The sequence below is a fragment of the Neopsephotus bourkii genome, unplaced genomic scaffold, assembly GCF_033783945.1.
Source record: "Neopsephotus bourkii isolate Nb327-2 ecotype Australia unplaced genomic scaffold, CSIRO-AGI_Nbou_v1 NB_38, whole genome shotgun sequence".
Classification (NCBI taxonomy): Eukaryota; Metazoa; Chordata; class Aves; order Psittaciformes; family Psittacidae; genus Neopsephotus; species Neopsephotus bourkii.
The window spans coordinates 1,085,206-1,108,071 of NW_026900555.1; the positions used below are offsets into that span (position 1 = coordinate 1,085,206).

General features: G+C 38.1%; 2 protein-coding genes across 7 annotated transcripts in view; both read right to left on the reverse strand.

The window, feature by feature from the left end:
* SPART (spartin) overlaps positions 1–22,866 on the reverse strand; it is a 467,162-nt gene that overhangs the window by 360,477 nt on the left and 83,819 nt on the right. The window lies entirely within an intron of this gene.
* DCLK1 (doublecortin like kinase 1) overlaps positions 1–22,866 on the reverse strand; it is a 259,045-nt gene that overhangs the window by 235,379 nt on the left and 800 nt on the right. For all 3 annotated transcript variants that reach the window (XM_061345420.1, XM_061345413.1, XM_061345439.1), the window contains exons 2-3: positions 19,671–20,059; positions 10,390–10,736 (exon numbers count right to left, since the gene is read on the reverse strand). In XM_061345420.1, the coding sequence (XP_061201404.1) occupies positions 10,390–10,736; positions 19,671–20,046 (723 nt within the window). In that variant the 5' untranslated portion in view covers positions 20,047–20,059. The remainder of the gene's footprint in view (positions 1–10,389; positions 10,737–19,670; positions 20,060–22,866) is intronic.

Genomic DNA, 22,866 nt, shown 5'->3' on the forward strand with positions numbered 1-22,866 from the left:
TGTCTACTGTGCCAGGATCATTTCCCACAACACATGCGTGCTACACTTGCCTCCTTCTGAAAGTTATTTCCTCTCTAAGGAGCACGTAAGTATACCACTTAGACACTCCATATATTGCATTAGCTTTAACTCAGATTTTGTGTGGGTGGAAGATGCAAACACAGATTTCATACATGGAGAAACAGCAGAAGGTTAAAGAAATCTCAATTATAAGCATACAACCTATGCAAACAGAAGCAAAGAGCTGGACTGTGGAATCTAGATGCGATCGGGAGGCCATTTCACACAGCCAGCCACCTTCACAGAAAGTGCCATTTGTCAGAATTTGCTAGATTTTTAATAAACAGGACCTGAAACCAAACATCAAATAAAATGAGATAATACTGAAATACACAAGAACAGTAGTTAAAAACTCAAAGAAAATTTGTCTCCTAGAAAACTTTTAGAAACAGAAACATTATTCAGAGGCATAACAGGAATCAAGAAAGGGAACATGAGACAGTGGAATATTCCAGGGACAACTAGAATAAAGAAAGTGTCAAAGGTTTTGCTTTTGGATGCGTGTTATATAGCAGCAGCTGCAGTCTGCAACTCAAATTAATGCAAAACAGACACATAACCTGGCTGCAAGTGAAGGCAGGTGAAGGTGTTTTAAACAGCAAACATTCCTCTATTTCAAGAGTCAGCATGTGCCTTTTAGGCAATGTTTGCCTTCTGAGTTTTAATCAAAGGCACTCTACTGTGGCTATTCCACAAGATGCCCCCATCTTTCCCTACTGCCTCTCAGATTTGAGAAAATCATTGCTTAAACCAAGCCAAAAAGATAATAAAAAGCAGCTCTAACAAATTTCACTCTCCATTCACCCAGTGAGTCAATGTCTTATTCAGTTTTAAGCCATTAAAGCTCAGAGGAGTTTTATTTAAAAGAAGTTTATGAGATCCAACATTTAATGGAAAACCAAATCCACCAGAACAACTGATATGGGAGCAGCAATCAGCCTTAACTACTTAACAGGCGTTTTTATTTTCAGTAACACCCCACTCTGAATTCAAAGCACTGTAATGCTTTGCTGGTTCCTCTGGGAGTATTCTACAGTCTTTGTCTTGCTCTCTGAACTCACACTCACTTAGCTCCGATAATTTCACACCCATTTGCACTCAGTTTTATCTACACATAAAGTACCATACCCATATCCTTCAAGACTCCCAAGACTTCTTCAATTTTCTATTACTTCAAGAATTCAATCCTATGGAATAAACTTGATTTTCTCCTTAGCAGCCTTCTCAAGAAAAACACCTTGTAGCAGGTGGTCTGACCTATTTCAAAAGTCTTTTAGGGGAAACTGCAACAGAAACTGCTTGAAATTTCAGAAAAAAACTGTGATACACACCTTGTCACGTATCATTAACTGGTGACATCAGGAAAACAGTCTCAAAAGAGCTTAATTGGTTTATAAAAATCTAAGCTGTTTTCAGAGCATTACTGTCTTCATTCAGCACAATGGAAATATTTTAACCTACTGGTAATTGTATTAGTTCCTAAATCTGATTGAGTCTGGACATTCTGCACCCATGAACTGGCACACAGTAGCGGGAAAGTAGATTCAGAAGAGATTAAGTCAATACTTCCTACAGGATTGAACAAATTAGGTTCAAACTTAAAGAGGAATGGAGGACCAAAAAGGCAGAATACATTGTACAGTGCTGATTTAATAGTACCTAATACTATTGTCCCTGAATATCCTGGAAGTCTCAGTCCTGCTTCTAGTGAAATTCACAGCAGAAACCCTCAGACACAGAGTGAGGAAACAGAATTGCAACTACAACTTCTATACGCAGTGGGGTTCATTTAAGAAAATTCTTCTAGAGGTAGAGACCTGGATTCATCTTCGTTAACTTGATGAGCACCTGGCAAGCATGTCACTACCCTAGACTCACTTTCTACAAAAAAAAAGAATCACAAGAGGCAATTCCAGAACAAATAGGTAGACTATCCAAAGACATTTGCGTTTCTTGCCACTCAGTGTAAGATACAGCAAAGTGTATGGCTTAAGAAGCTGGAAAGTATTTAAAATATGTTAAGATGCTTCACAGCTGACTGCAGTTTCAGAAAAGAAACTGAGTTCATAAAACCTTAATTGGAAAAACAAGGAACAAAATTGGGCTATCATTAGAATTTCCACCACTGATAGTCGTTTTAGAACTATTCTGCCCATAACAATTACATTTTGTCATGTTTTAAAGATCTTTGCTCCTATAAATAGGCAGAGAAAAATTAAAGGATTAGGTTTCATAGAAAAACATGACTTGTGACAGAATATTTATGTAGTTTGCCCTCTTAATATTTATACTTCATGGAAGAATTTTTTCTACCCAAGAGCTTGGCAGAAAGGCCTTGAAGACAGAAGTGAATGAAATAATCAAGGACATGCACTAAGGTCTCAGGTAGCTGTTCAAACTGAAGTTTGATTAAAAAGTTAGCAAGCCTTAGCTTATTAACTCTTTTATTTCTTGTTTTCAAAAGAGAGATTCCTAAGACTTTCCACGTGTTTGCGCAAAAATTCAAGGCCCACCAATTCAAAGATATAATCATACTAAAATGCTTACATTAAAACATAAATATTTTCATTCTAATAAGCTGCATGCAGTATTAAGAATTTTTCCTATGAACAGCATAATTTAATTTCTCAGGAAGAAAGGAAACATGTACTACAAAAAACTATGACAGGAAAATACACACACCACACTTTCTTATGCCAATGAAAAAATATTACTAACAGCTTCAGAAAGCAAAAATAAAGTCACAGTGAAGACAAACATTTGACAAGACACACTGTAAAGTCTTCAAACTACTGAGCTCAGCTCATTTAGTGAATGTCATAAAACAGAATAACTTACAGGATAAGAGATTAAAACAGAGAAAGTTTAGGATGACTATTGCTTGAAAGCATCACAAAGATTTCAGCTGTTGACAGAGAACCTACCTGATCCCAAGGACTGTGTGTTACTGAGTGGTAGAAACTCTTTTCAGTGATTGCCAATAATCTCATGCCTCTCTCCACAAAATAATCATACAGCATAATCAGAGAAATCAGCAAGTACTTTTCCAAGACCTCTTCCATCAAACAAGTAAGAAAAAAATGCACATAAACACACCCCAATGAGACCATACAGTTCAGGATGTTCCTTTTCACGTTTCCTCTCTCCCCCCACTAGTCAGCAATATGGAAATTGGAACTTAACTGGATGAGAAGCTCTTCTTACTTATATTGTATATTTAAAGCAACAAAGCAAAGTCCAGATGTAGAGAAAAAGGACACTTATTGTAGTAACTAATAGTTCTGAATGACCACACCATCTCCTTTCCACTAAGACACCCTTGCTCACACACAACATGATACTTCACTTTGAGGAGTCAGAAATTATTCTTCTTTAAAAAGGGCTTCCAACTGCACATAAACTCTCTAATGAGTAGCTAGATATGCTTGCAAGTGAGTAATGTCACCTTACATTATATTTAAAGCATAGCAAAGCAGATACACAACTTCACAATCTTATTCAGTCAACACTAGCTTTTCATTTGCACAGCATGAAAGCCAGTCTAAAGGCCATAGAAGATGGCATCTTCTATTCTTAATTTTCAAAGTCAGACTACAGTTCCTAAGGGATGTCAGTTAGCAACCCTGGAAACTCCTACTGTGAGACAGCTTTTAGAGACAGAGCAACAGGCTTGTCAGTCTAAGCTTAATAGGAACAGACCCTATACAAAGGAATGAACACACTGCTTTCAATTAGGAATGGGCTTCTGTTCACTCCTTTACTGAGGACTTTGACTAACAATCAAAATTGTTAGTCAGTGTCATACCATGACATCGAAACAGCCTACCCAGAGCCATAGGATTCAAGGACCTATCACAGCTCTCTTCTAACACCAGGATAATACCAATTGCCAGCAAACTGTCTTTGAATGATTTCAAACCAGATTATCATTATTTTCTTGTTAAAGTACAATCTAATTTGTAATGGAAATCCATTTCTCTCAATAAGAATTGTAAGAATATTCCAAGACCCCCCAGAGCCTATCATCACCTGCTGAGCTAGGCAATATGCAGTCACTGAATTTATTGGTTTGTCTTTCAGTCTATCATGTCTTCAAGAAGGGGCCTTTTCCCCAGTATTGAGAAAAAAATCTTCACCTTTCAAGCAAAAAAAAAAAAAACAACCAAAAATACCTCCAACAAACCACTTTTTCAAAACACCAAAGCAAGAAATGATAACATCTTCCAGCGAAAGGAAAAGGGTTTTGATTAAATATACTGCAGGCAGGAAGAAGGGAAAGTAAGGTGCATTAAAAGCTGGAGAGATACTCTTTCTTCTTGGAAAGTGTCTCTCACAACTACATAACATTGTGGTCCGCCAGGATCAACTAGAGAGGGCTCGAAGCTTCCTGTCCAAAATTAAGCAGCACAGGCATTTTCTGAGGGGTATGACCAACTAGCATTGACATTAGAAGCACTTTAGGAAAAATCAGCTTGTACACTGTAAGCACATTGGGTTTCAAAGTCTGCAGCTGGTAGCGCAATACTAAAATACCACCTCAAAAACGTAAGTTTTCGTAGTTGTTGCTTCCTTGTTAAACTGCTTGCATGAGCTGCAGAAGACATTTTATTTAAAGTTAGCTCCCAGTTAGTCAGTATCTGCATATTTACATCTCTCAGAGAATTCACCACGGTTCCCCTGATCAAACATCACCCCTGTATGCCTGTGGCTGGCAGGGAGCTCCAAAGCCTTCAACAGAGAGAAGTTAAAAGTTACTGTACTCAAGAGAGGTCATACACAAGATAAAATAGCACTTATTGTCCACATTTTTCAAACTGGGAACAATTTTAAGCTGCATGGATCTCAAGTGGATTGTAACTACAACTTAAGAACAAATAAAAAGAACATGCACAACCAGTCACCCTTAAAATTAAATGCACCTTCTACAATAAGAATGGAACTGATTACAAACACTGATGTGGATCAAAATTACAGAGCACACACAAAAGGAGTCGCTGCACATAAATTTTATTGTGTTTAACATTCCTTTTGTTTAGATTGTTGCATAACATAAGCTACACAAATGATAAGCAGAGAACGTCTTTTAATGAATGGTACCTACCTTACTTTACGTAGGCTTTTCTGTACCAAGGACAATCCAGGTCTAGAGAAAGACATTTGAGATCTTTAATCCATCCTACAAAAAGGTATATTTGGCCAAGAATTTACTGTAATATACAGATATTATTATCAGATGTTTTCCACTTATTAAAAACAAAACAATTTTAAAAGCACATGCTCAGTTTAGGTGTAGGTGGAGTTGCTTTCTCTTACTTGAGAAAGTACTTTCTCAAAACTATAGTATTAATTCTTTACCAGAAACAAAGATACCAGGTGCCTTCAGAGAGAAGAGTCCACCAGAAAGGGAGTTTGTCTTTATCATAAGATACCCCCTTTAGAGTGGGCTTCCAATAAGAACCAACAACATATCACACTCTATGCAGCTTCAAGCTTCCCAACACTGTGATGCTCCCTTTCCTTGACACCACAATTTTTTAATAGATTTGTAAAGGTAATTTGATTTGCAATAACATATTTATGAAAAAAATAACATATTTATGAAAAAAAATAATAATAAATCAGATACTGACTTTTCTTCTGATATCTCTGCCGCTGACCACTTAATCTGTCTGGAGTTAAATCAACAGCTTAATGCATAAACTGAAAAATAATTTGCATGATTGCATCTTGTTAAGCTAAACAAACCACCTGTTCAAATAAGCAGGTCCCATATAAACCAGATGTTTGCTCTGCCAAAAGCAAATGGAGGACTTATAAGGTAACAAACCACTTTTGTCCGAACTTTAGCCTCTGTCTAAGCATGCAAACTGTAAATACCTTGTGCAAATATACACATCATAACACCCCTAAAAATGGCACTGTTTCACAATTTTGCTGTAAAGTGTGATCGTTGTTATTTTTCTCCTATTTTAGTCTCTGGTGATGTTCTAGAAGTACACCAAGTAACTAGAAACCAGAGAACTGAGCCTGCAACACACCAGTCTCTATCTTCACAGGCAGCTTGTAGCCTTGATGTAAAAGGCACACAAAGCCTTTTACAAAACCATATTTTAATGATGTGAAACTAAAAAATGACACCTTCTATTAAGGGAAGGATAGAAAACAAACTGCAAAGGTGCAGCTACAGAAGAGCCAGACATATTTTAGCTATGAGACAGTGTTCCATCTCAGCACAAGTACATGATAACAGGAAGGGTCAACACTAAAAATATCTTCTCATGCACTTAAAAAAACTTTTAATCTGACCAAAAAAAAAAAAAAAAAAGAAAGAAAGAAAGAAAATGAGTAATACAGTAAGAGCATGCCCTCATGATTGGTGCTCCTACTGACAGCCATTAAACCTACTCTTTCCATTTTTGTTTTCCTTACACAGCAAAGTTTGCAAGGAAAACAGTTCAAGACCTGGAAAGGTTTTTATTTTGACCTGAGCTCATAAAGCTTCAACACTTCTGAGTCCCACCATCTTCTTCAAACCCACAGTATCTTAGCTGGAAGTGATTCTATCTCTAGCATACAAACAGCATTAGTTCCTTGTATCCATAGAGAAAAAACAAATATATATATCCATAAAAATGTATGTACAGTATAGGTACGAAACCTACCTGGCTTTGAGGAATCAATAATAACTGAACTGCAAGAGTTTACTAAATGCAGGCCACTGATGTGCTATATGATCAGGCAACAGCTGTATATTGGTGGCCCTTTTAGTGCAAATCAAATTATACTTTAAATTTTCAGAAACCTTGAAGTCAAAACATAGATTCTGATGAGTTATAAGGAAATGTAAATAAACCATGTCATTGTTTCTAAGAAGAAGAAACACATTATAACAAAACTAAATTAAATGTATGAAATCCAATACTGAAAAACAGTCCCTGAACTGCCACTGACACAATGAGACAAGACAGGTTAAGTTTGGGATTTGCTTTACTGGGGGTTTTAGTGGGTTTATTTTATTTGGTTTTGGTGTTCTTTGTTTGAGGTCTTTTTTTATTTTTTATTTTCTCCTGCTATTTCAGCGTTAAACAATTTAAATGGCTACTAAAAGCACACCTACTTAATCAAGGTCCCTGGAGTTCTACGGAACACCCACAAAGCACCCACCTGTGCACCAAAAATTACTGAATTTTCCAAAACCAAGAAGAATCTGGGAGATGAGGAAAGCAAGTGGATACTACAGAAGAGCTTTCTTCCTAGCAATCATAAGTTTCCTCAGGTACTGATTGTCCAAGCACTACCTCTGTCATCAAGACAAGCTCCTTACATTCTCATCAAATATCATTTAAATTCTTCTTAACTGAGTATAATATTTATTAACATCTTTTTGAGACACACATCAAAACATCACATCTGACCAGGCTGTCACAGGGAGAGCATTTAAGCTCAGTTCTTCAATGTGTAGCATCAGTATGGGACAATCACCTAACTTGGATGTCCATTTAAGATTCTGACTCCTCCTTCTTTCTCTTTATTAGCCTGAGGCATCAAATGATAGTACCCAACAACAGTATACATACCTCACTGCCCACCAGCACTAAGACACACAGGATCCATGTCAATTTTTGGCATGGATAGGCAGTTCCAGTGTTTGCCTCACAAAATAACTCATAAGAGATGACTGTACAGATTATTCTTTCTCCAAGTTACATTTCGAAATAATAATCCTAGGAGAGCTTTATTCTCTTATCCTTACAGTAAATTACTTTTCTTGGATCGGAACTGTAAGACTTTATTGCTTTTTAAGTTAGTGATGAAAGATTTAATCACAATATTTGTTAGATTTAGCCACTGAACACAGGCTTTTCCAGAACCTTGGAGGCTCCAGCAGGAGTCACAGTAGAAGTTCCCAACTATAAATACTACTGGCAAAATTTTGGATTTACCATAGATTTCCTCACGGTAATCATTCACAGCTTGAGTTAAGCAATAAAGAAATCCATCACTGGGTCCACAACACCATCTGGGAGATCAGGCTTTTGGCAGAGAAAAATGGAACAGCAATTGCCCAGCAGCACAGGAAATCAATGATTTCTCCACACAGGGATTAGAAACAGGCTGCTCCTGCTGAGCACAGGATCATTCATTTCCCATTCTGCCAGCAAAGCTGCTTTGCATATGCAGTGAGCAAGGTCTCCATCACACTGTCAGGACAAATGGACACCTTCCCCCAAAGCCTCCCCTTACCAGTAGGTTACACTGAGAGCTATGCAATCAACAAGCTAAGAAGCAAAGGAGTGTGGAGACACCAGTCGCCTGCAAGAGCCTTTTGGCACAACGGTTTCAGGCTAGGTAGGTAACAAGTGTCCCAATACACCACCAATTTAAACTCCTCTCAAATCCCATCAACTGACAAAGGATTCAACTGAACTTTGACAACATCTGGACCAAGAAAACCTGGCTTCCCCTTTCCCCTGGTAGTAGGATATTACTACTTACTTCCAGCAGTTGGAGGTCCAAAACAGGTGTAAAGGTATTTTTTTTCATTTTAAGCACAACCATTAAAGGGGAGTTGGAATAGTATAAAAAAAAAAGTGAGTATATTATCCAGGAGACAGGAGGCCACATTGGCATCCTTCCAGGCTGCACTTCATAACTAAACCACAAGTTTATTTACATATACAACACAAAACAGAGATGAATCCTATTTTATTGAGAGGGTTTACAGGAACCAGAATAGTCACACAAGATACTCTGTCAAGGTCACAGCAGGGACCACCACTGATCAGCTTTAAAATCCCAACTCCTTCCTCAAAGTCCCTAGCTTTAGTGCACCGTGGAGCATGAGGTAAGGTAAGAAGGATAGGAGTTAAGAGTTTCCCCAGACACACACTTTTGCTGCAGAACTTCCCATCCACATTTCTGCTCCAGGTCAAAGTTCCCAAGAAAGCCAGAGTAATGGAATCATAACAGGCATGTATGCAGTCATCAAGAACTGAACTACTGCCTGTAACTGGCATCAGAGGTTACCGATACAAAACAGACAGAAGGGAGTTCTGGTCAAGCCAGACTTGGCCCCAGTTTGAACATGCTCTGAATAAGCAGCTTGTCCGTTAACCAGCCCTCTCTGAGATCAAAGGGTACTGCTGTAGCTGTTTCCAGAGCTATGACTGCATATTAACCACCATAACTGCAGATGTGTTAGGATCATCACTGGATCTAGCCAAGTACTGACCTGTATCATGGATATTTTGCAGCATTTTCTGAGAGCTACACTGTTACCTGTGTATCTGTGAATCCTTGAGACAGAATCTATAAAACAGCTATATTACAGCAGAAATATCTTGGTCATTAGCAGCTTTTAGCTTCTGAGGGAGACTGGTCGCTCATCTTTCCACCCACATTTTATACCTCTATCATTTCCTCAGTTTAATAAGTTACATGTGTAAATGCAAATATCTGCCTTATTTCTCTAGAGTCACCATTGCTCTAAATCAATTCAGGTCATGCCGAAATTAGTCTTGCCCTTCACCAGGTTAAAAGCTTCTCCAGTTTTGCTATAATTAATATATGTCCGTAGATAAATTACAAATAAAGTGAAAGACAAAGAAGTAGGATTACTCTGTAGTATGTTTTCTTGTCCCCTCCATCCTCAAGTTCAATAAGAAGCCTCTCAAAAATCTCACCCCACAAGAACTTAATAAATCAGCAAAAAAGAGACAATGCTTGAAGGTGTCAAGAAGAAATAACATGTAACCTACAAAAGACTCCTCAATAAATGTGGGCACCATACATAACCCTACCTGTTTTCCTGCAAAAGGGAAAAAGCTCACTCATTTCTAAGCTTCCACCTTCTTCATAGTCCATTCTAGCTGCAGTAAGATTCATCATTTGGTCACTCTGGACAGCAGTAGGCCTGCATTTATCATGGTGAAGTACATCTTCATTGTATGTTCTTACAGTTTATGGAAAGGCAAGTACAATGACTCACAGAACTGCTGCAAGAAAAATCTGAAACAAGTTAACAGAATGAGCTTCTTTAAAATGACATCCTACGTTTCCGACATGCAGAGCCAAAACCACATCACACTTTCAGCTTACAGATTTAGAGCCATTATTTATCATAAATGGCAAGACCATCACTGAGGCTAAGTAATGCTTCATGATATGCTCCGGTTCGCAGATCTTAAGCACAGGATAGACAGCGAAAGGCCTGATTTTATGTTCTAGAAAAATGTGATATTTTTTTCTTTTTTACTAATGTACTATTCTTTTCCTTTTGGAAAATTATATTTTCTTCATGCTGAGAATGATTACCATGAAAATTCTTACCTGTTTTCCATCTAGTGTGTATAAGCGTTTAACCACCCCTGAATCCAGCTTGATGGCATCAGTTATATCAGTAAGAACCTGTTCAAATGAATGTGCTGTCTTCTTGTTGAGCAGAATCCGGACTGCTTTTCGTGGCTTCACTCCGCTCCTAATGATAGTGACTAGTTTAGGCCTAATGAAATCCTTATTTTCTTTTGCATCTGGGGTACCTCCTTTAGCAGTGGCAAGAGACGGCACTGAACGAGAAGTAGAAGTTGTCTTAACATTCACTGACCAGTTTGGGTTTACATTCTTCGTATACTCCAGCTTCTTGAAGGGTTCTATGGAACCACATACATAGCTTTCCCCTGCAGAAACAAAAGTGCCAGACCAGCAAGTCAGACTGGAAGAGGACACAACAAAAAAACCAAACCAACACAACAGAAAAATATCAAATCAAATCCTTCTCAAATTATTAAACTTTATTCTTATCATTCTTGATCTACATAAAGTATTGATCTCTTCCCTTCCGAGGTGCTATAGACTGTGAAGTATCTTTCAAACATCACTCATCAACTAACCATTCAGAAAACGCTGTTATAAAATCCCTAAAAGCAGCAGTTTTCAGAGAACACCACCTGCAGCAGGGATCGCTGCTGTCAGTACCTACTGTTCATATCTAATCAGCTGCCCAGCCCCAGCACATTATCACAGCAGTCCCACAGCCTTCATGCTTAAGTTGCCCGCTCCTAACAAAACAGTAGGCCCCAACTTCATGGGAAATAATATGAAACATTATCAGAAACTACAGGTTACAAATAACTTTCCATAAAAGGTGGATGAAAGTGTCATAGGAGAGTTGTTGACATTTGATTATTTAAAGCTTTAGGTAGCATAAGTGCAGGATATGTAGAGGCAGGAAATCTCACTATTACTCTACTGACTCGACATAAAAAGGGGCAGAAAGGAAGGCAAAGAGGAATAATTACAGAGCACTACTCACAACAAATTTACCATACTTTAAAGTAAAAAAATGGATTGTAGCTAAAATTTCCAATGGAACATTAACTACAATAAAATATTTCTGCAAATACGACACCCACACTATTTTGGGAGACCTAGAAGATATAAACACCAGCATATCCCAGTTGATTAAACCCTTAATGAAGTACAACTGCAGGCTGCTGTGAAAAGGGAACACACTTAGGTACTCCCAGCCTCTCCCTTGAGCCTGACTGAGTGAGGGGCTGCCAGCTGCACTGGGTGAGTTAGATCAACTTGGTGATCTGACTGAATGCAACAAAGACAATACTAATTTTGCAACAGTCAGCTGATTCAGTTCACCCTTCAGCTGGGAAAACAGAAAAACAAAACCACTAAAGGAAACAATACTAGTTCCAGCAAGACCACACCTTCTGGCAGCCTACAATTAAACTCCATTACAAAAAATGCAAAAATCTCATCCTGAACAATACCACAAAGACGTCTGAGATGTTTTAATTCTTCTGGGTTCAGAAGTTCAGTGTATGCTATCAGCATAAAGACCTTCATTTAGCAGTTTAGCCAAGGTATTAAAAGAAAACCAAAACAAAAGCCAGTGATGTACCTCCTATGCCAAAAAACATGTAAGAACCAAAGGTTTTCCTAATGACACCTACCTCAAGGAAAGAGGACTCACAGTTCAATTCTTAAAAGAAAAATAAGTATTTAAATTTTACTTCTGGACACAAACCTTAAGGTTTGCCCCACAGACGAGACAGCATACAAGGAATGCTGGGAGGTACACAGTTACCACAGTTAGAAATAGAGGGGGTGATGTGAGACATGAGGCCCCAGATGCAACAGAGGTTCAAGTCTATTGGCATGATGCTCCAAGCATCAGACAGTAACTCACTCTACTGAGATTATCAGAAAAGAAATGGAAGAACACCAAAAGACCAAGAAGTCAGAGCTACATGTGAAGATGGACCACTCAGCAACAAAGCTAAATGTAATGGAGTGTGATCAAGCAAGAACCATAAAAAGATTTTTTGTTTTCTTCTTTTTTTAAAGCATTCTTTTAAAGCCGAACAAAATTCCAAGTGCGAGATGAAGCCATTGCAATGCTTACTAGTCATCATGAAAACTCAATCTGTGCATTCTAGTAACATCTAAATCATCAAGAAAAGAATCTAAGATGAAATACTTACATCAACCTTACAAGAAACAAAGATAAGTTCTTCCTGTTATCCACTGTATATATTTGAGAGGGATATAGACATATATATTGTAACTTCAGAACAGAAAGGCTTAACCACAGTAATGAACCACGAGTTATCAGTTTCCTGAATGTGGAACCCACCCTGACAGCACCCAGAAATTTTAGTATCTAGCATAATCCTTTAGAGCCATGGTGCCTGTATGCAGATGAAATCTCAAAGAAAAGGACAAAAATCCTTCACCTAGATTTTCATCCTCTCTTCTTTTTCATAGTTACCTTCAGGAGAGAAGACTGCAAAGACGTTTCACAAGGGGCATGATTTACTAGTCCAATAAATCCACCTTCTGCCTCAGCTATTGCTGCTTCATAACTATCAGGTGATGACAAAAAATATATTTTTTTTTATTTTTGTTAACCTCACAGACAACAGCTTCACCCCCATGATTGTACCTGAGGAGAGACAGAAACTGTGTAATCTGCGAACAGGGAATACCAGCAGCAAATTGGTGTTCCCAGCTCCAAAGCGCCAGGAAAATACACATCCAGAAGTAATCCCACTGAGCACCATCAGGTCTTACTCTGGGGCAAGCCTGAGCAAATACCAGCTTTGACTAACTGGCAGTTGGGGAAAGAAGGTAAAAATCTTCAAACACTAGATACATAACGTAACACGTGCTGAATAAGGAATCCTTGGACTATGCTGGATTAAACAAAATGCTGGATTAAACAAAATCTATACTGGATTAAACAAAAGCATAGAAAAGACAGCCCATTTGAAGTGTCTATTTGATTGCAGCTCCCCAAGAGAGGAGAGAAAGCTTTTCACAGTGCAGTTGGTTGTTACTAATGAAATTTTGACAGTTGATTACAGTATCAATAGCCATTAGAAAAAAGAAAAGGGGGACACCCAGCTGTTTTGGGATATCTGACATATATGAAAAAAAATCATTAATAAATCTTATAAAGTATCCCTTTCCTGACAGCCCCTACTTCTTCATAGCAACAGTGTAAACGAAACACATCACTTTAACCCTTAAAAAAAAAAAAAAAAAAAAACAAAAAATCTACACACAATGCTTGTTTGCCAGTTTTGAACCAGGAATCCCACAATTTAATTTCTGCAAGTGCTCAACACTTCAGGAAATTCCATGTGGAACAATTAAAGTTTATCTCAGCATTGAGAAGCTAATCACAAAGCTAATCGTGTAGGAGGACAGATCCCAAAACACAGTTTATACTTAAAAAATTTAAAAAAAGAGAGAGACACAAACAAAACCCTACTACCTGTAGTTACACATCTGTCAAAATTCAATGCAGCTGAATCATTAGGGCCATGTAGCACTGAAGGATAGTTCTTAGAGGTCACAACGTGCACATGAATTTCATGACATGCTTCATGTATTAAAAATATAATTAAGAAAAATAATATCTTCGTACAAGGTGGCTGCTAAGGAGACACTAAATCACTGTCTGTAAGTACTGGAGCTTTCCTGACACAGGAGTTGATCCCTTTTTTTGACCTACTGGTTTTAGCAATTTGTTTGTTTCCTTCAGCTTGCTGATATTTGCACTACAAGAATGATCAAGGTGCTATCTCTTAAAAGGGATGTTTGGCATTGCTTTTCTGTGCTAAAGTCAACTTGGCCTAAAATGGCTTTATAAAGAAGCCAGCTGATATTAGGTGAACATCCTGGAGAAGGAAAACAACCTGCTTGAATCATGCAGAGAGAACAACCAGCCCCTCTCTGTAGAGGCAGGAGAACAGCCAATTTATTGAAAATAGTGTTGTTTCCTTGGAGCAGAGTACATACTGGGGAAGGAAAGTTAATCTACAAGCCCACCTGAGGTAGAGGAACATGGTGCTTGCACACTTTGGTGGTGAAGACGTTCAAAGCAGCATTCATTGTGGTCCATTTTCCCAGTGGATAAGACAGGAAACAAATTCAGAGAGCAGGAAAGGGACTGATACCCCCAGTATCCCATGCAACAAGTACACCAGCTTTGCTTCACTTCCACCATTTGTACATACAAAGGCAGAAGAGCAACCTCTCAGGGGAAAGGACAAAGATTTCTGACTATCCCTCACCATGCAGGGGAAATTGCAAAAGGAATGTGACCTGAACCAAATAAGTTACTACCTGATAGTTCCCAAATGTGTTAGTTAATAGAGCAATAACCTATTTAAACTACATTACTGTTGCCTCATCTTCCTGCAGTGTCTGAAAAAAATGCAACAGTGCAAAAGAGAAGGAGCTACAGGAAATAAATCTGACCTATCCATGTTCACCTAGCAATCAGAAGCACCAGAAAGCACTGGTTTAAAACAGATCTCCTCAAACCTTTTAACGGACTTCTTCTGCACATCATCCCTTCTGCTCAGCTTAGACTAAGACTTTTTTGTTTTCCTCATAAAAAGCCAAATGAAAAAATAAAGACATACTTCCTCCCTCTCAACCCCACCAAATTTCTGTAGTCTTTCTACAGGCAAGACAGGCATTGTCCATGCTTAAAAAAAGTAACTGGAAAGTACCTAGAGAAAGCAAGCATGGGACCTTCCAAGCAGTTCAGGAAGACACAGTGTAAATGGATGAATCAAATGGATGAATCTTCTCAAATTCATGAAATAAAATAATAATAATAAAAAAAACAACAAACGAGTGCCAGAACAACCCTCTACCATTTTATGCAAAAGGATTACTCAGTGGTTTGTTTATCAAATAATGTAAGGATTGCAGGCATTTCTGCCACAGGATCCAGTCCAAGTTTCACTAACTTTGATAGCCCTGGATCAAGTCCATGGTAAACATCCAGTGTAAATTCAATCCTATAAACAAATGTCCACACAGATCCAGCTCTACAAACATTTAAACAGATACTTTACTGTTATTATTTTGATAGCATATTACATATGCATATGAATCTTTCCAGCCCACCAATTCCCAGATGCTGAGGTAGGCATGACTTAGAAGAAAGAGCATTAGCTATAATGTGCATCAGAGACCACGTCAATCAATTCCTACAGTCTGAGCTGGCTGGGCTTCTCACCAGCACCACTGGAGAGGTCAACAGAGTAAAGGTGACAGCAGCAGTAGCAGGCAGGAGAGGGAAAAGCTGAGTTATGAGGTGACAGTGGGAATAGCAAGACACACATACAGAAAGAGTCAGGAACTTTTTCAAAGTCTGCCCAGAACTTTAGCAAAGATACACTGCCTTTTGAATCCTCCTCTGGCAGGCAGCTTCTCTGCTGCATCAAACACAACCGCCTACCTCCAGCTCACAAGAGCCTTCCCGCAGACCTCAGATGACCCATCATCTCCTCTGCCACTGCAGTGAGGTTCACCTCTCCCAAGAGGTATCAGCCAGTTAGAGCTATTACCAGATTTTAAATCTGGTATATCTCTGCTCTTTCAAATTGCTCCTTCAATGAGGACTGCAGCTCCAAGATAATCCCTGAGACACATTCATTTTTATTCCTCAGATTATTCCTGAAAACTATTTTTGCTATTATGCCTACACAATATGTGCACACACACACATGAGTCTTTACAATAGATTGGCAGTGCACCCAATACTGACGTGACAATACTGTTTCTCAGTACTCTCTCACCCTTGTGGTTTGGGGTTTTTGTTTTGTCTTTGACTGCCAATTCTCTGCTGCAGGCTTCATCTTTTGTGGTAGGTGTTGTGGAAACCTGAAATGATTCTGGTTCATACCCAAGACTCTGAGGTAATAATAAAAATTAATGGGAAAGGGACGTAGCTCTAGCTGTGGATTGACTCTGTGGTCTTTGTTCCAAATAGCAGGACCCCAGGAGTAAAAACAGTAAATAATGCACTGTTTCAAAGTAATGCTGCTCATAATAATCTATTACTTTTCTTGATATACTGTTCAGTGGTAATTTTTGGTTAAGACCCATGAGTCTTTTCCTTTAGCTTTAAAGATGGTATACTTTAGGAAAAGCAAAAGACATTTTGGTTTTTTCCTTAGACTTTGTTTACAGCTAGACAATTCAGCCTTAAGAGCAACTTCATCCTTATTGATTCTACATACTTTGATTGCATGTTATACCTAGGGAATAAAGTCATGTCACATTTGGAAACAATTCCTTAAAGGTAAGAGGGTCATGAACATGAGGTCTTACAAAAATAATGCAACATGGATCCATTTGATTTTTTTCCTTGATCTAAGGTAAAGAACAGAAGTTACAGGGCATGTGAAAATTTGCAACAGTACACACCCCTTGTTATCAAATTCCAACAAATCTCACATATACCAAGTCTTAAAAAAAAAAAAAAAAAAAAAACCAAACAAACCAACCTCGGGAAGTCAGTTTCAAATAAAGGGAAGATGTGTCCATGCACCTCAAAATAACCTACAACATCAGCATACAACCATGGCAGCTCTGAATTCTGTGCAGGACAGAACTAGATATTACTGAAGCAAAACAGTTCCTTTACAATCTTTTTTTCCTTTGGGACTATCTTTCATGCAGTTCTGTGTATTAAGCTCTAAGATGAAAGACAGTGGCTGCTGTCTTGTTTCCCTCAGGAGCTAGTTGCTTCTCTGTCTTCGTGACCATATGGGAAGGTAAGAGTACAGGAATTTCTTCACAGCATAAAGGCAAAAAAACCCAACACCAAATCAAGACCTTACACATTTACCTTACAACACAATCACTAAAATCAGTGTACCCTCCCACCTCCAAAATAAATAAAATAAAAAAAATCATCTAAATTCATAGAAGTCCCATTAAATAGATTCATACAGTAAGGGAATAAAAAGTAATACTTAATATTTCAGTAGTTTGAGCACAAATGTCATTTGGCAAGAGGCAAAAATCAAGTGATTTTCCAGCTATTTAAACACAAAGCACAGCTTCAAGCTAATTAACGCAGTAGCAGACTCGCCAAACTCTAATAAATTTGTATAGTAAAGAGTGAAAGGGGATTATGTAAAAACCATCCCTGAGCTAATAATATATGAACCTGTACTGCACAGTGTGCAGTGCACAGAAGCCCTATGATAGAAACAATAACCCATCTCCTTTATACAAATAGAAGCGCCCTTTCCGGTGGAAGAAGGATGTAGATCTCTGCTTGCACTCAAAGACTGAGTTCTGCAAATCCCACCATGTTACTGGCACAAGAAAATAAGACTATCCAACTACACACAGCAAGGGAGATGTGTTCATTGAAAAAGTACGGAATAAAGTTCCACAGAACTAAAAGAAATATCAAAGCCCTTACTTAAAATATACATGTGCTTGTACTGGCATTCATTTTGACTGACTGATTTATAATTGATGTTATTCTTTTCTAGGATGCCAAAATAAACCAATCTTACAGGTTGTTGAATTTATTTGTGCATTCAGTTCTTTCTTTTCAAAAGCTGGTTCTGACTGGCAGCAAAAGACACTGCATTGATGCAACATTAGCATCAATGATACTTACTTCTTGATGAGCATACCAATCAAATGAGACAATAAAATGTACAAATACTAGGTTTAAACAGATGTTGATTAATATTGGTCTTTCCTCATAGAAATTGATTTTCTGCACCAATTAAATACTGTCCTGACAAATATAGTTCTAACTTTGCCCTGGAATTCATAACATTGATCTTAGACCAGTTTCCTTTTATTTTCACTAAACCTACTGTCCTAACTCCAAAACCCCTTACTTACATGCATAATTCTACCACTTCACTTTTCTTTCTGAGCATCTTCACGTTGTCTCCTATGCTCCTTTTTATGCAAGGGGGATTATCAAATATATCCTCTTCATAAAACTGCTTACAAAGCTTTCCTCTACTATGACACCTAAAGGAGACAACTCAACGGTGGCTGAATACCTGCTATGCAAAGATGCACTCATCTTTCAGGAATTTTATTAATCATTAACCTTTTTTTCTTCTATCCCCACATAAGCTATCTTCCGATTCTCTCATCACATCCTGATACTGCAAATTCTCTCACCCACTGCTAAAAATCAAAATCATAAAGAAATTACAATCTGTTACAACTGTAAATTGGCTATCCAGTGGCTTTGCAGGTTTGCCCACAATACAACAATGAAAGTTCCATCTTTATTTTATTTGAACACAGTCAAGTGCCTGCATTTGGATTTTACAGATGAAAAACAACTGTGGTTATGACCATATGCTAGTTCATGCTTTCAGACCTTATACAGTCTGGTGTTTTGTACAAGGAGCTACTGCTCACACACACAAAAGCCCACTGAGAGCCAGAGGCACTTTCTGTTGGAAAAGCTACTACAGCAACTTTTAAAACTTGTATTTATTAATACAGTAAGTATTACGAATGGCCTTACTATTAAGTAAGCCTTACGGCTTACTATTCAAATTGATTAATACGGACAGTTTCTTTTGCCAACAAAACTATTTGTGAAGGAGGGAAAATTTCAGTGTCAATGGGCAAATTGGCAACAGGAGTCTTTGATGTTTGACAGTGACCAGGACCTGTTAGTTCTGACCAAATCACTAGTAATGCTTCATACTGCAGGTACATGAGCCTTATTTAACAACAAGGTAAGGGTGCCAATGGACTGGGGAAGATGCTACAGGGGAGAAAAGTTTACAGTCTACCCCATGGCTGCAAAATTACAACAGGTTGCCTACATTTATGCTACTCAATGAGAGGAAGGTGTTTTACTTAAGGCATATTTACTCGTAAGGAAGACTTGGAGCTTTTCACTAGGTAGGCACAGACTTTAAAAAAAAATGGTTAAAATCCATCAGAATAATTTCATGTAAGTTTCATCAAGCTTAACTGACTAAACTCTCATCAGCATTGGCATTGTTAAATATGCGCATTCAAGAGAAGCAACAGATGTGATCTTTGAGATCTAGGACTATCAACACTAGATTAGCAGAAAATGAAAGGTCAAACATATTCAACAAGAGGGAAATGTGGTGATAATATTTCATGGCACACTTTAGGATATTCACAATTCTAATTATACCACTGAAGAGCTTTTCTTTATCAATAAGAACAACTACACCATTACCTATTTACAGAAAACAGATTAGACAAACAAACACCAACTCAAACATAACTTTATCCCTCCAAATCTTACTGCTGACCTTCTACTAGCTGGTCCAAAGAGGAAATCTTCTTGGAGCCATCAATAGTGTAGATTGTTCTCACTCCCTGGGGCAGATTCACATTGTCAGACAGAGTTCGGGTCAGATCAGCCAGGAGAGCTTCAAAGGACCTAAACCGGTCAGGGGAGATGGCATATACAATCCCTTTGAAATACCGGTCTCCATTACGATAGAAACGAACTTTCTTGGCTTTTTTCTCAGAACTCAGGGTCTGCAGAGTGCGGGTTCGGTAAAAGCTGCAGTGGGCACTGTGAGTAGGGCTGGGCAAACCATTTACCCGGGACCCCCTGCCATATCGCTGCGCTTTATCACGCTCATCAAAATGCTCCAGCTCCATATCTCTCCCAAAGGACATCCTGAAGTTCAATCTAAGGGATGAAGAAGAAACCAGAAAAAGTTTAAGAAACTTACACATTTTAAGGAAACTCACTTTGGAAATTCATGTTCTATACATGACACTTACACAGGACTGCTTTTCAGGTTGAGAAAAAAAAAATGTTTGAATGAAACCATGCCACATTGACACATTCATTTTACAGCTTCCTCTCTTGCCAGGCCATAAAACCAAGTTAGGCTTGTATACAGCATAGCAGTGGCACTCATGAAACCAACAGCTAGTAATATGCAACATTAAAAAGTGTTTGTTCAAATTCAGTAAGAACTGTGAAAATGAGGAGACAAAGTTGAGCTAGTGGAAAAAAATAAACAAAAACCCCACAAAACAAAACAAAAAACCACATCAACTTTCTACTTCTCATGTTATATTCAAATGCTATTTGAGTCCAGTTTACCTTCTAGACCATTCATCTCACTAAACTGTTTGTTCCAACTGTGATCTCAAGACGTTCCATTTCAGAAGAGCAGTCACCAACAAGTAAGCAGTTAAGAACTCGTCAGCGAAACAGGTGCTGCAGGTTGGCGATGAGAATCAGGACTACTACTCAGCGGGTCAAGCCCACTGTTCAACAGTCCTTGCATGTTCCAAATATTGGTTTCCCTACAGCCTAAGCTTTGTAGTAAATTATTTCATTTGTCCTTGTGCAAATACTCTGCATACACTAAAAAACAGAAGTGCTCAAATGCAATGAAATAATAAAAATAAAATATTAGAGGGAGACAGGAAATGAGTACCTTTCAATGAGAAAACTACTTTGGTGCTCTGTAACATTTGCAAGATGCATTATTAATATCCTAAGCCTAATACTCAAATTGATTACGGCTGACAGCTTCTTTTGCCTACAAACCCATCACCAAAGGAGTGATAAATTCAGTGTTGAAGAGTAAATTATCAATTGGTGCCTCCCGTGCTTGACAGTGACAAAAACCCATCAGCTCTGACCAAAATGATCCCAGCTGTTCAATATAGATCACAGATATGGACGCTCACATGTTCTGAAATCAAGGAAGTAGATACTTCTTTTTGACGAACAACACAAGGCTGAACACAAGTCGCACATTAATCTTCATAAATAAAAATATTATAAAAATAGAATTATCAAAATATCATTAAGTTGAAAACACATTTCTTTTAATTTAGGAGCCATCTAGATTTGCATTGTCTGCAGAATAGCAAAGCACAGTAAGTTTATTTATAGCACATACACACAGACCTAATTTAGAAGAGGCCTCTCTCATTGATTTTCAATAAAAAGAAAAAATAATAGCAAGCACAAGCTTTGTTTCAACCACTCATAATTGTGTGACCATGAAAAAGAAAAAAATATATTCGGACCAGTTGTAAAGCAATAGGAAGAAATACAGAAAGACTTAAGGATGCACTTTAGCTTACAAGTTTGCATTAAAGCAGTGATTATACAGCTGGACCCTGATGCTGCAAAGCTGTAGGGGATGTGCTCAGCAACTTCACAGTGCTTGACTGGAACAAGCACCTAAGGCAACCACTGCCAAGTGGGGGGCCTTGGTGGAGATTATTTACCCTGATTTGGTTACAGCTCACAGCTTACTCTGTTACATTAGCACAGGATCGTGTGCTTATGTTTATATGCAAGATTTATATTTGTAAATACTTTAAAGGTATCTAAAGCACATAAACAATACAGTATGAAGTGGTGATAGCACCAAGCCTGTCAGAGTTCAAGGAATGTCTGGATGATACTTTTAGCCATATGGTTTAGTTTTAGGTAGTCCTGCAAGGAGCAGGGAGCTAGATTCAATGATACTTATGGGTCCCTTCCAACTTGAGGTATTCTAGGATTCTAGTGTATATTTGCATATTATACATATAAAAGAAAAAGACTAATCTACATTTTTTCTCCTCAGTATATATACACTCATACAGCCTACTTCAGTGAAAGAACACTTTCTGTGGCATTTCACTGACACTGGTCTATAGTTTAAACACAAAATACAGCCAGAGCTTAGAGTCAAGAACATACCACCAACGCTTCCATGTTAAAAAAAATCCTGTCAGTTGTTCTACTTCACTTCTAATTCCTATGAAAACCTGTTATTCAGATTTAACCAATCCTAGAACTCACAACCCAGAAACTGTATCTCAAAAGCTGTGCCTGTGCCAACAAAAATGGATTTTTCTTAGGTCTGCTATTTCATTTGGTTAAACCATTTCAGACACACACACAAAAAAAAAAAAAAACCCACACAAAAAGCAAGTTTATACGAAGATATGCTTTCTTTTTTTTTTTTTTTTTTTTTTTTTTTGAGACTTTCAGCTTTACCAATTTTGGATGGGGAAAGGTAGAAGTGCGAGTTGCTGCCCTTTCTTCCACACACACATATGCTTTAATCAATAATGGCTGTAATTCCCAATTACGCCCTTTAAAAAGGAAATAGAGCTCCCCTGGAACACTACAGTCCTGTTATGTTGCAGAAAATCGCATTCAAAACACAAGGTCAGAGCAGACAAAGAAATCCTAAACGATTTGATCTGATCAGATGTTTCCGTTTGTGTGGGCATAAATATACATTCACATACGTACAGAGACAGAAAAATGAAGGGACACACCCCTGCAAAATCACCATGCCCAACACTTCACACCCTGTACATCCGCTAAAGAATTATTTATAATGCAGGTGTGGGTGATCAATTACATAAAACAACCTGATGAAAAAAAATACATCACGCAGCGATGCGACTGGCACCCAGCGAAGATCGTTCAGAGACTAAGAAGCAGGCTCACTACCAAGTCATTGTGGG